The sequence below is a fragment of the Mesoplodon bidens genome (genome assembly GCF_964165515.1).
Source record: "Mesoplodon bidens genome assembly, chromosome: 2".
NCBI lineage: Eukaryota > Metazoa > Chordata > Mammalia > Artiodactyla > Ziphiidae > Mesoplodon > Mesoplodon bidens.
In genome coordinates, this window is record NC_138177.1 from 184,044,534 (window position 1) to 184,057,987 (window position 13,454).

The window sequence follows — 13,454 nt, forward strand, 5'->3', positions numbered from 1 at the left end:
ATGTTATAACCCAGATGACCATTCTCTTCGGTTGCCTTTACAGTTGGGTGTGGGCCATGCGTTTACAAGTGTGATGTGTGGACTTGTCGCTGTCGTGGTGGAATGCATGGAGAGAAGGCCCTCGCCCCCAACCCCCCTCTGTCCATGCACTACTGCCTTCAAGAGCCCACACAAGCATCTCACCTGCCTTCTCCTTGCCCTTTTATATTCCTGGCCCCGTTGTGTGCACAGCTTTCTCATCGGTGCAGACTAGCTGGTGAACCTACTCAACTACAGTGAAGCAGAGTGGAAGGGGGTACATGTGAGCCCACCCCCTACCCTGGGAGGCTGGCTGCTCTGGCGGGGCTGCTCCCCTGACAAAGGGCAAATGTTACAGCTGCCCCTTTGGCATCAAGAGAGACTGGGTCCATAGTTAAATTTCTTACTTGCATGCTCACGTGATGACCGATTTGAACTCTGGAGTTTAGCTATAACAGGCTTGCTGGCTGGCATCTTTCTAGAATCATTTGTGGTCCAAGGAAGCTCAATCTTTCTGTTTGTTTCGTGGGTGGGGTGATCTAAAAAGATTGCTTCTCTCCCTACACCTCTGTTTAGCCCACTCTTTACATTCAAATGCAAACTCGAAACCCAGGAATACAAAACTGCCCAACCATGCCTTACAATTTTGGAATCAAGGGCTAGGAGAATATTTCAAAATGGCAATCAATCATTTACGACCTGGATGGAAGCCCCAGTAATAACGCTGAGTGTAACTAACACAGAGATCTTGGCTCAGAGTAGGCGAAAAAGCACAAGTTGGGAAGAATAATCAAAGATTCTCAGATGGTGAGAGTTTGGCTCATTTATGTGGGCTGTGCTATTTACATTGGAAAACAAACAAACTATCAAAAAACCGTTGGGCATAGGAAATTGACAAACTGCACCAAAGTAACCACTCCAAAATTACATGAATCATAGCATGTTTTGGAATAAAAGCAGATGTTGTTTAAGAAGTATGTTACTGAATATGTTGTGTATTGAGGTTGAAATTTGGAAAAGGCAGCTGCCTTCTCTAATGAGGAGGGGTGGCTCTCCCTGGGGCCCCTGGGGCCCAGTGGGCCTCCTCTTTGTCCTTGAATTCCTTTGTCCTCCTTGAGACCTGGCTGACCTAATGGTGACTTGACAACCTAGGGATGGGGAGGGGACCTGGGAGAGAGGGGGACAGCCATCCAGGAAGAGACCAAGTTCATCACCTGGGTGATATACCCCATCCTGGTCCCATCTCTCTGTTTCCCCTGCCATGTCACGCCTTGCTAGAATGACTGAGGAGTGGAAGAGCTTGTCATGACTAGGACATCTTATTCCTTGGCACTGCATTTTTATCCAGGAAATAAGAGTAAGGCGTTCTTGCTCCCTCAATCCCAGACCGACCTTCAGGAAGCAAGTGATGATTTCCCAGTTGGAAATGAGACCAGATGAAGAAACCCAGATAACCCCCATTGCTCTTTCTTTCTTTCCTATTATTCTGCTCTGCTGCCTTCCTATCACTCATCATTCTCTCGAAATTATTTTGTTTGCTCTGTGCCAATTGCCTTCCTCTACCTGGCATAGAAAGTAAAACCCACAGGGGCAGGGCCACGTCCATCTTGCTCCTCACTGACCACCAACATGGCAGAAGTTCAACAAGTCTTGGTTGAATAAGCAGATGGATGGATTTTCAGCTAATTGCAGGAGCCACAAAGAGATGCTTCTCTCCTAAGTGCATATACGAGTAGTGCCTTCTTAAAGAACCCCCATGCTGCAGCAAGAGTGACAACTGAATCTCAACAGAACCCAGTATCGTTTCCCATCCTATCTTGTACCATAGCTCCTTGGAAGAGCCAGGGAAAGAGAGCCCAGGGGAATGTTGAGACTCACTTAGGCTGAGATCTCCCTGATGAAAGAGTGTCAAAATGTGGACAAAGAAAAAGTGTGTATGGATGCCGTTTTGAAATGAAAGGTATGAGAAGATCCAGCCTGACCATAAAAGAGCTGCTGGTCCCAGCCTTGAACCTCAGCCCTGGTTCCTCTTACTATCTTCCAAGATAAGCATCTTGAGCTACTGATGATGCTGAACCATCTGGGAGAAGAAGCAAAAGAGATGGACTCTCTCTATGGGCAATAGAGTCCAATAGAGACCATACAGGGCAAAAGGGCCTATTTTCTATTGTGTCCATTTCATGAGCTAACACATGGGAGTGGACATCCACACACAGAATTCCTGAAGACCAAAACCTGTAAGGAAAGTTCTGATTGATGTTGAAATGTGGCCGAGAAAGAGTAACAAACTTGTCAGAAGAATGTTTGAAGAGGGCAAGGTCCCTGTAGTAATTACTGAATTCCTGGTGGTCAAATTCAGAGAGGTGGCGGGATCTGCTGATGAGCGAGTGTAGGTTTCTAAATTTAAAATGTTCCGTGGAGGACTGAGATGAATGTCTGGGAGTTGAAGGCAACACAAGAAGTCCCACACTCAGGACTGGGAAGGACTGGAAACACTTCGGAGAAAACACGGCTTCCTAAGTGGCCTCTCCTTGGACACTGCTGGACTCTGAGTCTGGTAGGAAAAGGTCAGGAGGCTTTCCTGATCTTGCCTGGAGCATCTTCCCCTTGGCACTCAGAACTTGTAAACAAAAGGAATTACACTCGTTGTTTCAACAGATAAAAATGGCGTCAAGTACACACAGAAGTGATTAAGCGTAGAAGTAGACTTGACCACACAGCAGAGAGTTCCTGAAAGCCAAGCCCTGTTGTTTTAAAAGTTTTAAGAGTCGATAGGTAGGCAAGGGACAGAGGTGATGTGCTGCCCAGGGGCTGATGATTGTGGGGTTTCAGACTCCCTGAGGGGATAAGATGGAGGTGGACAAATCTTTGGGGACTTCACCAAACAATATGGTGAGTACCTTCCTTTGAGTACCTTTCTTGAAGAAAAAAAAAAAAAAAAAGCTAAAGCAAATGTAAGAACTGGGGCCCTGGGGCCTAAGAAGTTACAGCTCTGAGGTTGATCACAGAGGGATCGCTGATGGATTCTGAAATCCAAGGAGCCAAGAAGAAGGAACACTGACCGACCCAGGACATCACCCCAGGGCTGAGGAAGGGTGGCCGGGTCAAACTCATCAGACACAGATACATGCAATGCTTGGACACATGTACATGGGGCCTGATTCGGGAAAAAAACACGTTGTATCGTTTGATAGACTTGACTGTGGGTGAAGCTGAGTTTTGTAAGTCTGCTCACTTTCATTTGTTATCTCCTTGTATAGAGATCATGTTTCCAGGTAACCATTAAAAAAATAAAATAAAACATCTCTACACACACTTCCTCAATCATCATGAAATGGTAGCCTTCCCCAAAGTGGATTTGTCTTGACAGATGTTAGATTTCCCGGTGGGGAACTGCAAGTGTGGCTTGTCTGGTGGCCGTATGTGTCCCCCAGCCCTGCCCTGAGTGCGAGGCAAGGGGCGTGTGTGTGTGTGTGTGTGTGTGTGTGTTGGGGGCGGGAGGGGGTCATTATTTTCACGTTCCTTGGAAAGCTCGGTACCACCCGGTGCTCAGGCATCCCGAGGGCAGCCTGAGATCCGGGGAAAGGGCCTAGCTGCAGTCAGAGGTGACGCAGTAGTCGCTGAGCTGCATCCCTGCAGGAATCCCAGGCTTTGCTGTCCCTGGTAGAACAGGCCCCTCAGCCACCACCTTCATCTCAGAGCATCCGACACAGAGCGGTGGGTCCCGAGGCCCTGAAGGATGCTGACAGCCCTCAGCTGGCGCTCACTCCAAGCTGTGCTCGCCTGAGTCAGGAAGGCCCCAGAGCTGCCCTCCAGCGGGAGAGTGACCGGAGGATCATGAGATATGTGAGCTGGATGCCGGGTAGAGAGTGGAGCGCAGTGGAGTGCCGTGCAGTGAGTCTAGAGCCTGGAGGTGATGGATGTCAGGGGTGGATGTTTGCAGCATCTTGTTCAAGCTTTGGCGGGGAGATGGGAAATGACAAAATGAAAACCAAAAATCCAACTTTCCTACTTTTGGAGCAGTTATCACCAATACTGATCTTAATGGGTGTGACAAAAATGAGGTTTTCCCTCCACTGGCTTCATTTTACTCTCCCATATTTCAAAAGGTACCAAAGCCAACTTTTCAAGTACATTTCAAGGTGTTGCAGAGGGAGCCTGGTGGAAGAATCAGGTCACCGGCCTGACCAATAAGTGGGAGGGGGGTGGGGGGAGTTAGTTCCCTGCCTGCCAACCTGGTCTGTGGCATTGCAAGCCCTACTGGTGAAATCACTCATAGGAGACAGGCCATGTGCACCGAATCTGGGGTCCCCAGAAGGAGGACACACCCTCTGTCTAACTGGGAAGCACGACGCCCAGATGGACCCCCCACCCCTTACAGTGCCCCCCACTAACCGCACGATGGGGCATCAGGGTGCCTTTGTAAGGTGAGGGCTGGCAGGGAGTATTTTCAGTGAAGTGTGTGGTTGGGATCCTCTGTAAGGAGACTCCTGTCTGGGCCCCTATTTCCACTGGGAGGCTCCACAGTAGAATTCTTGATGGCAGAACACACTGGTTGACCAAGGGAGCCGACCAGAGACAGCATCTTTGCCACCATCTGCACCAAAATTTAAAGTCACTCTTGGGCTCAAGAAAGACCAGGCAACCTCTGAGTGCCAACACGTGGGAAAGAAACGCAGAGCACACTGACCCGGGGATCCAGTGCTCCTTTGCCAAACGAACGGGGAGCTCACATATTTCTGAGTTCTGCTCTGACATAGGCACACACATTACAAGGATATATTCCTTTAATTTTTGCAACTGGAAAATTTCTTTAATTCGGTCTAAGCTTGTATAACACAAAGATGGCCAAGAACCCACCAGCCCCCACCAATCTGACGCTCAGGCCCATCTGTGGGTGGCTGGCCACACACGTGTGCACATGGCTATTAGGTAGCTTCTTCAAACAATTCAATGAAAAAAGATCATATTTATATGTATACAGATTACATATATGTATGTATGTATATAAAACCATGGCATTCTTCATTCTGGCCCAAGATAATAAATCACACATCGCGCCACTCACCAAACACCTAGCAAACGCAGGACATGCCATTCAAGGGCCAGTTGGCGTGCATCAAAGCCACCTGGCATGGATGGCAGTGGGACACCAGGTCACCAGGAGGAAGACGCTCGCTCGCGGAACTGCATTTCCGATATATGCATATATATGTGCGTACGTGTGTGTGTGTATGCGCGTGTATGCCTGTGTGTGAGTTTGCAAAGTAGAAAACACCAGTTCATTCTGTTCATACTAAGCATGTTAAAGAAATCAGATTTTGTAACCGAGAACACATTTTTTCTTTAAAAAGGAACATTGAAGGTCTTCAAAAATTGCTACAGTACAAAAAAGGGGTGTGTGTGTATGTGTGTGTGTGTGTGTGTGTGTATATGTCTGTGTGTCTTTATATATTTATATATGTACATTAACCAGAAATAGCAACTCTATCGGAAGAGATGCCCACTCCTGTTCTCTGTAAGATTTCTCCTCGTGGTTTGCTTGGCTTCGGCTTTGTCACCAAGTCTCTCGGGTCAGTACATGGCACATAATGGTATTATTGGCACAGGTTCAAAATCGCAGTACAAATCCCAGCTTCCGGTGTGTCCTCCTGCCCTTTCTCTGTCTCCAGCTCTTTCTCTTGGACCATCTTCTTTCTGTTCCCCAAAGAAGCTCTCGGAGAAGGCAGTTCCCCATAGGCGTCGGCATTTTTATAAAAATATATTTGGCCTATAGCGTCCTGCTCTGTGAGTTCCCCACTGGCAAACAGAAGTGGTAGGTGTGGGGACCCTCCCCTTTGATAGTTTAGTTTTAGGTTTTGTGTTTTTTTGTAATTTTTTTTTTTTTTTTTTTACAGGTTCACCAACGGAATCCTGCATGGAAAGAAAACAAGGAGAGGTTAAAGGGCAGCGAGCTGAGGGCAGGAGGTGTCCACGCAACCCCTCCGAGCCTCCGTCACCGAGACCCAGGCGCACAGCTCCCTGGCTAATGACACCCAAGTGTCCTGGGGATGCCAAGGCTGTCTCACTGGACCTGGTCACCAGGGGCTGGTACACACGCTAGGAATCCCCGGGGGAACCTCGGGTTAACTACGGTAACTGATGGAGTTGTCCTCCTGCCTGCGTGGGAGGGGGTCTGGGCTTCACAAGACGGCGCTGGGCCCACCCCCAGCATTAACTCACAGGGGGTGTGGCACCCCAGGCCTGCAGGTGACTGAATGCACCCAGCATCCTGCTTGCTCCCTTTCCAGCTCCCACCACCACAGGCAGAGGGACCGCCAGCTCCACAGAGGGGCTATGGGAAGCAATGGAGTCCATTTCAATCCACTGCTCAGCTGGACGCCCGCTGAGGCTGGGACTCAGGAGAGGCTAATGGATTGTGTCAGAAAAACCACCTCCCGGATCTCCCCAAGAGCTGATCTTGCTGGACAGAGAAACAACGTGAACCACCATGCTTGCAGGCCAGGTCAGCGGGCTGCAAAGAAGCCGGTGGCTCTTGTCCAGCCCGGGGGTGCCATCTCGGCAAATGGGGACCCCAGAGTCATCCTGCCTCAGTGACAGACCCCGAAGTCAGCATGCCCCAGGGAGTCAGAGAACTACAGCCATCCTGGACACGGTCAGGTGAGTCGGGACGCCCCACGCCTCGGGCCGGAGGGGCTTTGGCTCAAAGCTGAGGCCCCATTTTGAGGATGGGGCCATGCCTCTCTCTGCTGTCACTCAGAGCCCTCACCTGCACCCACACTGCAGGAAATGCGGACCCTCAAATGGTAGAAAGAAGAAGGTCATGGCACCCTTCTAAAGAGACTAGGGGGTTGGGTGCTTTCCCCTGAATCAAATAAGCCCCCGGGTGATCCCCGACAGGACAGAGGGCTGAAGGGCAATCCAGGTGGTGGGACACACCTGCAGCCCGCAGGAGAGCATCTGGTCAGCACTGACTCCATCATCTTCTCCGAGGGCATCGGCATGCCAAAGTCTATTCCATGTGGGGAGGGGGTGGCAGTGCCCATTCCCTCTCCAGGACCCCTCTCAGTCCGGACGAGGAAGGCAGAGCCCCTGCTCATCACCTTGCCTTGCCTTTACCTCTAAATGACACCTGTTTGGGCAACTCCAGGAGGCCAAAATGGGCCATCTACTCATCTCCTGTGGGATGGCCTGCCCTGCTGTGAGCAGGGGTGTCATCGCGTGTGATGAAACGGACATCCCGTCAGACGTGTGCTGGACCACTCTCGGCAACGTTACTCCAGCTGTGCCCCGGCCCCTCCTGCCCCCTCCGCTCTCTAGGATTTGGGGGTGGGAGGTGGTTAACACAGAGAGGAATGTCCCTCTTGTATGTCTGTTTTCTAATCTTTTGAAAGTTAAAAAAATGTGGGGACAAATCCTATGTGATCCCCCCCTTATATGTGGTCCCTAGAGTTGTCATGGAGATGAAGAGTGGAATGCTGGGTGCTGGGGGCTGGAGGAGTTAGTGTTTAAGGGAGACAGGAAATCAGTTTGGGAAAATGAAAAGAGTTCTGGAGATGGATGGTGGTGATGGCTGTGCAAGCAATTGTGAATGTACTAAATGCCAGAGAACTGTCCTGTAAAAAACAGTTAAAATGATCAATTTTATGTTCTGTATATTTTACTACAATTTTAGAATTTTTTAAAAATACATTGAAAAAATATGGGGACACTAAAAGCTGGGCCTAGTGACCATTTGCCCAGTCCCGGGACAGTCTCCGGCTTGAGCTACTGCCCGCTGTCCCAGCAGCAGGATGACCACCGCGCCCCTCTCCACCCTCAGACGGGTCCAGGGTGGGACTGTGAGCCTCAGGGCCTCCTTCCCTAAGAAGGAAGGCTTCCTTGAGAACTGTAGCCCGCGGCTGCTCTCCTGTCCTTTCTTGTGACCTTAACCAGACAGATCAAGGGACGTGCTGCTTCTGCTCGTTCCCTGGGGCTAGCGTCTCCTAGGGGTTTTCCAAACAGATACTATCTGCCACTTAAAAGTCTTCAGTGCTTCTACAGTGGCTCCTCGGATTCTTCAGGACAAGGTCCCGCCCCCTCTTCCCCCATCCCTCCCTCTCCCTCTCCCACTTCCAGGTGGCACCCTGGCCTCAAATCGCAAATCTCCTACCTGAAGTCCCCCAAGTTTCTGCTGAAGGTCACCTCCCTGGGGAGGCCTTTGTGGATAGCCCCTCGTTTCCTAAACGTGTTCTCTGTTTCATTTCTGTTAGAGCATCAGTTCTATGGCTCCTCAGGCACAGGATGACCTGCACTGGTTTGTATCTGAGCATGTATATGTCACACATCACCCAGGTGTCACAGGGTGCCCGCCAGGTCCACCTAGGTTTGCCCAGGTGCCAGCTTGGAGCCTGGCCTGGGGAGAAAAATCAACACTGAATGAAACTCAGAGAAGAGGCATCTCTGTGAAAGGAGCTTTGTCCTTATCCCCTTATCTGCCTGGAATGACCTTCACATGTTGCCTGCCTGGGAGGATGGATGGAGGGGCTCCTGGGCCACATGGGGGCCTAGCCTCTTCCAAACCTTCCAGCATCTGCTTCTATCTGGCATCTCAGGATGAAAAAAAAAGGGGGAGAGAGAGAGAGAGAGAGAGAGAGAGAGAGAGAGAGAGAGAGAAGGAGCGATGCCTCCAACTCTGCGCCTTGAGTTGCCACTGCAACAGCAGTGCTGGCCTCCTGCAGAGGTGACTGTCCCCTGCAAGAAGAAGGAGGGGTCTGAGGCTACCTGGCCATCTTCCAGGCCTGCCCTACATTCCAGCTGAAACCCTGCTGCTTACACTCAACTCGTGGGAGAGGGCTCGGGTTTTTCTGCTCCAAAGGCTCAGAGCAAGAGCCTCTCAGCCTGGCGATAACCCTGGGAGGGGCGGGAGGGGGAGGGGCGTCCTGCTTGGAGAAGGACACCGGCGAGGTTGCGTACCCGACGAGGGTGTGCAGGCAAGACTCTGGGCCAGAAAGAAAAGCTGTGGCTGCTGAGAGATCTGAGCGATCGGATCCGGGATGAATTCTGACTTGGGAGAAACCAGTGCCCTCTGCTGCCCAAAAGGGGATGCTCGGCTCCTGGGCACCCCCGGGCTGCGAACCACACAGGGGGTCCTGGGCTTAAAGATCAGCATCAGCTTCTGCAGAACAAAGAGAACAGGCAGAAGGCAGCAAGGCCTCCTGGAGCGTGGAGCCTCTAGTTAGTTTCTCCACTTCCCGAAAAAAGCTCCTTCCCCACTGGTTTCCTTGGTGCCGGTTCTCAGCTTGGGGAGAGAATGGTTTCCAGGAGGGTCTGGATGTTGCTTTGAAGAAAATGTTCCTTTGATTTACAGAAGCTGGATATTCTGTTAATGTATTTTTTAGAACAAAGTGGGAAGGCTCAGGTGCGTTTCCTATTTTTTTTTTTATTAGTTATATCTTTGGCGTGTTTTTGAAAATAATGATAACACATGATTTATTTCTCACTTGCTTCAGATGCAAGAGCTTTTATGACTTGTCAGGCTGGGCTCGGAATGAAGTGGCCTTGGCAAACGGAAAGATCTGAACACTGATGAGGTTTTCTGAAGTTTACTCGCTACGTGAAAAACGACAGGAAATTAGCCCAAGAGCCAATGACAGGTGTGTGTCCAAGGTCCCTCTCCTCGGAGCAGGAAAGGCCACCTCATTTTGTCTCGTCCAGAGCATTCAGTCAGGCTCCACCACGGAGGGGGTTTGAGGCAAGTTTGCCGGAATCTCCTCGTACAGGTGGACTCTAGGCAAACAGGCTTAACTTCTGCCCAGGTTGGGTCACCTGTGTTCACAAGCCCCAGCACTGCTGTCAACCTGCCAGCAGGGAAGCGGACTGGGCGGGGCTCAGGTCCCAGCTGTACGTGTGGGGGGCTCAGGTCCCAGCTGTACGTGTGGGTTAGCGTGAGCATGCAAGACGGTGCGGTAACAAAGTGCCGTAGCATCATTAAAAACGCATTTGGAGAGGCTTAACAGTTATGCAAGAGATAAGTATCTCCGCTGGCTCTTAAACCTTAATTGAATGTTTTAGTATTCATTGCTATTTATTTAAGGGACAATAAGAACCCCAGTAAATCTGAGCTGTCTTCCTGGCTCTTCACCACTCCATCTTCATGTCCAGGCACTAATTGTAAGCATCAGGGATACTTTGAATCCAAATGCTTTCCTCCCAGTGAGTGATAAACAGTCCGTCCGAGACACAGCGAAGGGATGTGGAAGCGTTTATCAAGGACTAACAAGGCTGCTCGCGGGGTCCTCCTGGTCCGTGTCTGCGGGAGGAGAGGGCTGGAGGCAGCCGTTGCCCCGAGTCTGCAGGCGCGGTGTCTGAGCGCGGCCAAGTTCCCAGTAAGTCCCGTCGCCTCTTCTCACCTCCCCAAACCGCCCACCTGAGATCCACGTGAGTGGGTTGAACTCTTCCAACACAGAGGTGCCCCCTCCTGTAGATGGGGGTGGTCCTGAAATAGCTCCTCGGGCGGAGCTGGGAAGTGGGGTCCAGACACCTTCTGGAGAACATGGTCCCCGGGGCCATCGAGGGTGGCACGTGGGGAGAGCCAACCCCACTCCTTCTGTGCCCCATGCTGCTGGAGAAACAGGCTAACGGGACAGGAAGGTCTTCTGGAGCAAAGACGTGACTAAAAGCACGTTTCCCCCCCCCCACCCCAGTTTGATTTTCTTTTAAAGCCAGGGAGGTGGCTCCATATTCCGATGTGAATGAGGCAGTCCTCGGCCCAGGCTTTTGGAGGCTCGGGGGCTGGCCTCCCACCTGCAATGTCCCTGCCCTGCAGAGTCAGGCTGAGTGTCCCCAGCAGGGATGCCAAGGCAGCTGGAAAGCCCACCTTCATCTCCCACAACCCAAGCCTCTTCCCACTTGGGGTCGGGCTGGGAACGGAACGGGGCAGAGGCATCCACGGGGGATGGCAGTCAAGGCTCTCTGACCGGTGGTCGGAGCATGGCCCTGGAGCCAGGTGACCTGGGGTCACATGGCCCTACCACTTACAACCTGACTGGCCTCAGGCAAGTCACCTCCCCTCGCCGGGCCTCAGTTTCCCCTGTAAGATGCACTGCTGAGAAGACCGAATGAGTCTCTAGACATCAGGAGTGCTCCAGTAAGCTGCCATGTGAATGTCCCATTAGGGAACTGTCCCCACCCCGCCCCAGGTTGGTGCTACCTGGAGTGGAAGGCAAGTCCACCTCCAGGGCCGCAGGCCTGCAGCTCTTGGAGGAAGAGAGCAGAGGTCTTTGATGCGCACGGCTGGCATCTCCCAGGTCAATGCCTTCTGCGTTTATGCATTTTTGAAATCCCGACAGAGATGCTGGTGCCCACCTGGCCACCCTGCAGAGGCCTCATCAGGCAGGCAAGAGCTCCGCAGCTAATAGGCAGGCTCCCCATCGCTGGCCTGGTCAGAACTCCAAAGGGAGCTCACCCATGGCCTTAACGAGGAATCATATCCAGGCAGACAAAGGCACAAATTTCTGGCGGATGAGCCATGCCCAGGGCTGGCCCTTGAATGCTGGGGACAGACCTCCTCTTACCTGCCTCACCTGCACATCTCAGCAAAGGCCTTTGGGTGGGGAGGGTCACTTTCCCTTTTAATCTCATTATATGCCTTCATCCATCAGCTGAACATAGAGCTAAGTGGATCATTTTGGCTTTGGGACAGGAAGTGAGGGCTGGAGATTTGATTTGGAGCAAAGATGCAATTCACTAGGGCTGGGATTAGGAACTGATTGATTCACACCTGCTTCTCAAAGAAGCTGGGTCCCCGGACCCCAGCTAAGTGTTGCAAGCAGAGGTCTCTGAGGGTCCCATGTGCACCCCAAGAAGACACCACCCTCGCCCCAGGACCTCCCCTGACTCTGACAATGGCATTTTCCACTCAGTCCCCGTATCAGAAGATGAGCAAAAGTAAGGAAAAAAAATTTTTTTTAGTATCAATAAGCCTAGAAATTGTGTTCCCTACTCCTGGAAGGGTTCTGACGTCACACTGGGGGGGGGGGAGATGCTCTCTGTGGATGAGCAAGATGTCATCCTTTGAAAAACCTAGCATCAGAAGAGAAAAAGAAAAAAAAAAAAAAAACCCTGGTTGCCTCTACTGACTGTGCATCCAGAATGTGCAGTCATGGGGTGAGATGCTCTTCCCCCCAGCAGCTCGCATGTTTGGGAGATTCGGCACAGAAGAAAGCAATTTAACGTTAGCATCAAAGTCAATATCATTGAAAGCAAACCAAATGTTCCTATCCAGCAGAGCGTGGAAAATTCATCCTGCTTTGGTACCGGTCCCTGGCTTCAAATTAGTAGATGTCTCAACTCTTCACTTTCTTTCTTCATCATTTTCTTTCTTATCTCTTATATTTATATTTCAAAATTGTATTTTAATTCCACTCTGTGTTCTCCCACCCATCCCCGCCATGTAAAGCTGTGATGGAGGCATGACGTCTGCCCACTTGGCTGGGGCCCTGGTCTCTTCTCATTGCGGGAAATGAGAGGTGTACCTGTAGCTCGTTTCCAGAACTGGTGTTCCCTGCCCTACAGGCCATCCTAGGGGATGGAACGGCACTGACGGAAATGGCCAGCGTGCCAAGCAGGGGGGTCCTGAGTCTGATACTCCCTTCCACCAGGACATGGGGGCATTTCTAACGAGTGCAGCAGAGAGACCACAAGCCCAGCCCTCTGGTTTGCATCCAGAATGGTGATGCCCTTGGAATTTCACCTGCCATGTCCAGAAGGGCTCCCAGTTATCCCAGAGGTGAGACAGGGGTGGGAAAGGGGAGGCCAAGGGAAAATCAATCAAGGTCCAATAAAAGAGGTACGTACCATAAAACAGACACATGGCGTCTGCCCTGCCCCCAGGAGGTAAAAAAGTCTTCGGCCAGTCAGCAGGAGATTTCAAACCATTTCTCAGACACAAAGGCCACAGGAATAAGATGCCGATCAGAAGAAGAGGGTCTGCAGCAAGCAGAAAAACGGGCTCATGAGGGCTGATACATAACACCCGACAGGCAGGCTGGCTCAGACCTCTGGCAGAAAACTGGTTTCTCGAGTCGAAAAGAACCCCAGGAAGGTGATGCTAGGCCTGGACCCACTGGCCTCCCCTCCCCGTGCTGCCCAGGGCTCCCTTCCACCCTGGAAGGCCTCGGAGGACACGCAGCCTGAGGGATCCACATATGGGAGGAATCTGGCACTGAGACCCACAGTGGTACCATCTCCAGATTTCAGTTTTTGATTTCCAGGACAAGGCAAAACTCAGAGTCTCTGCCTCTGAGGGCAGAGATTCTACCCACTTTACTGCACATTCTAGAGAGGACAGGGCCTGATGCCTAAAATGTGCACCCCCCCCGCCACCAGATGTTTCATCCCCTTTGAGACCGAGCTACCATTTCCCAAGGCCAGTGAGAACCAACAGGGCATCACCT

The 13,454-nt window shown here is 51.4% G+C and overlaps 1 protein-coding gene across 1 annotated transcript in view; it reads right to left on the reverse strand.

Moving 5' to 3' along the window:
* Positions 1-4,847: 4,847 nt before the first annotated feature.
* Positions 4,848-13,454, reverse strand: part of AJAP1 (adherens junctions associated protein 1) — a 116,475-nt gene continuing 107,868 nt past the window's right edge. The window contains exons 5-6 of the mRNA XM_081224567.1: positions 12,856-12,987; positions 4,848-5,931 (exon numbers count right to left, since the gene is read on the reverse strand). Of these exons, the coding sequence (XP_081080693.1) occupies positions 12,915-12,987 (73 nt within the window). The 3' untranslated portion in view covers positions 4,848-5,931; positions 12,856-12,914. The remainder of the gene's footprint in view (positions 5,932-12,855; positions 12,988-13,454) is intronic.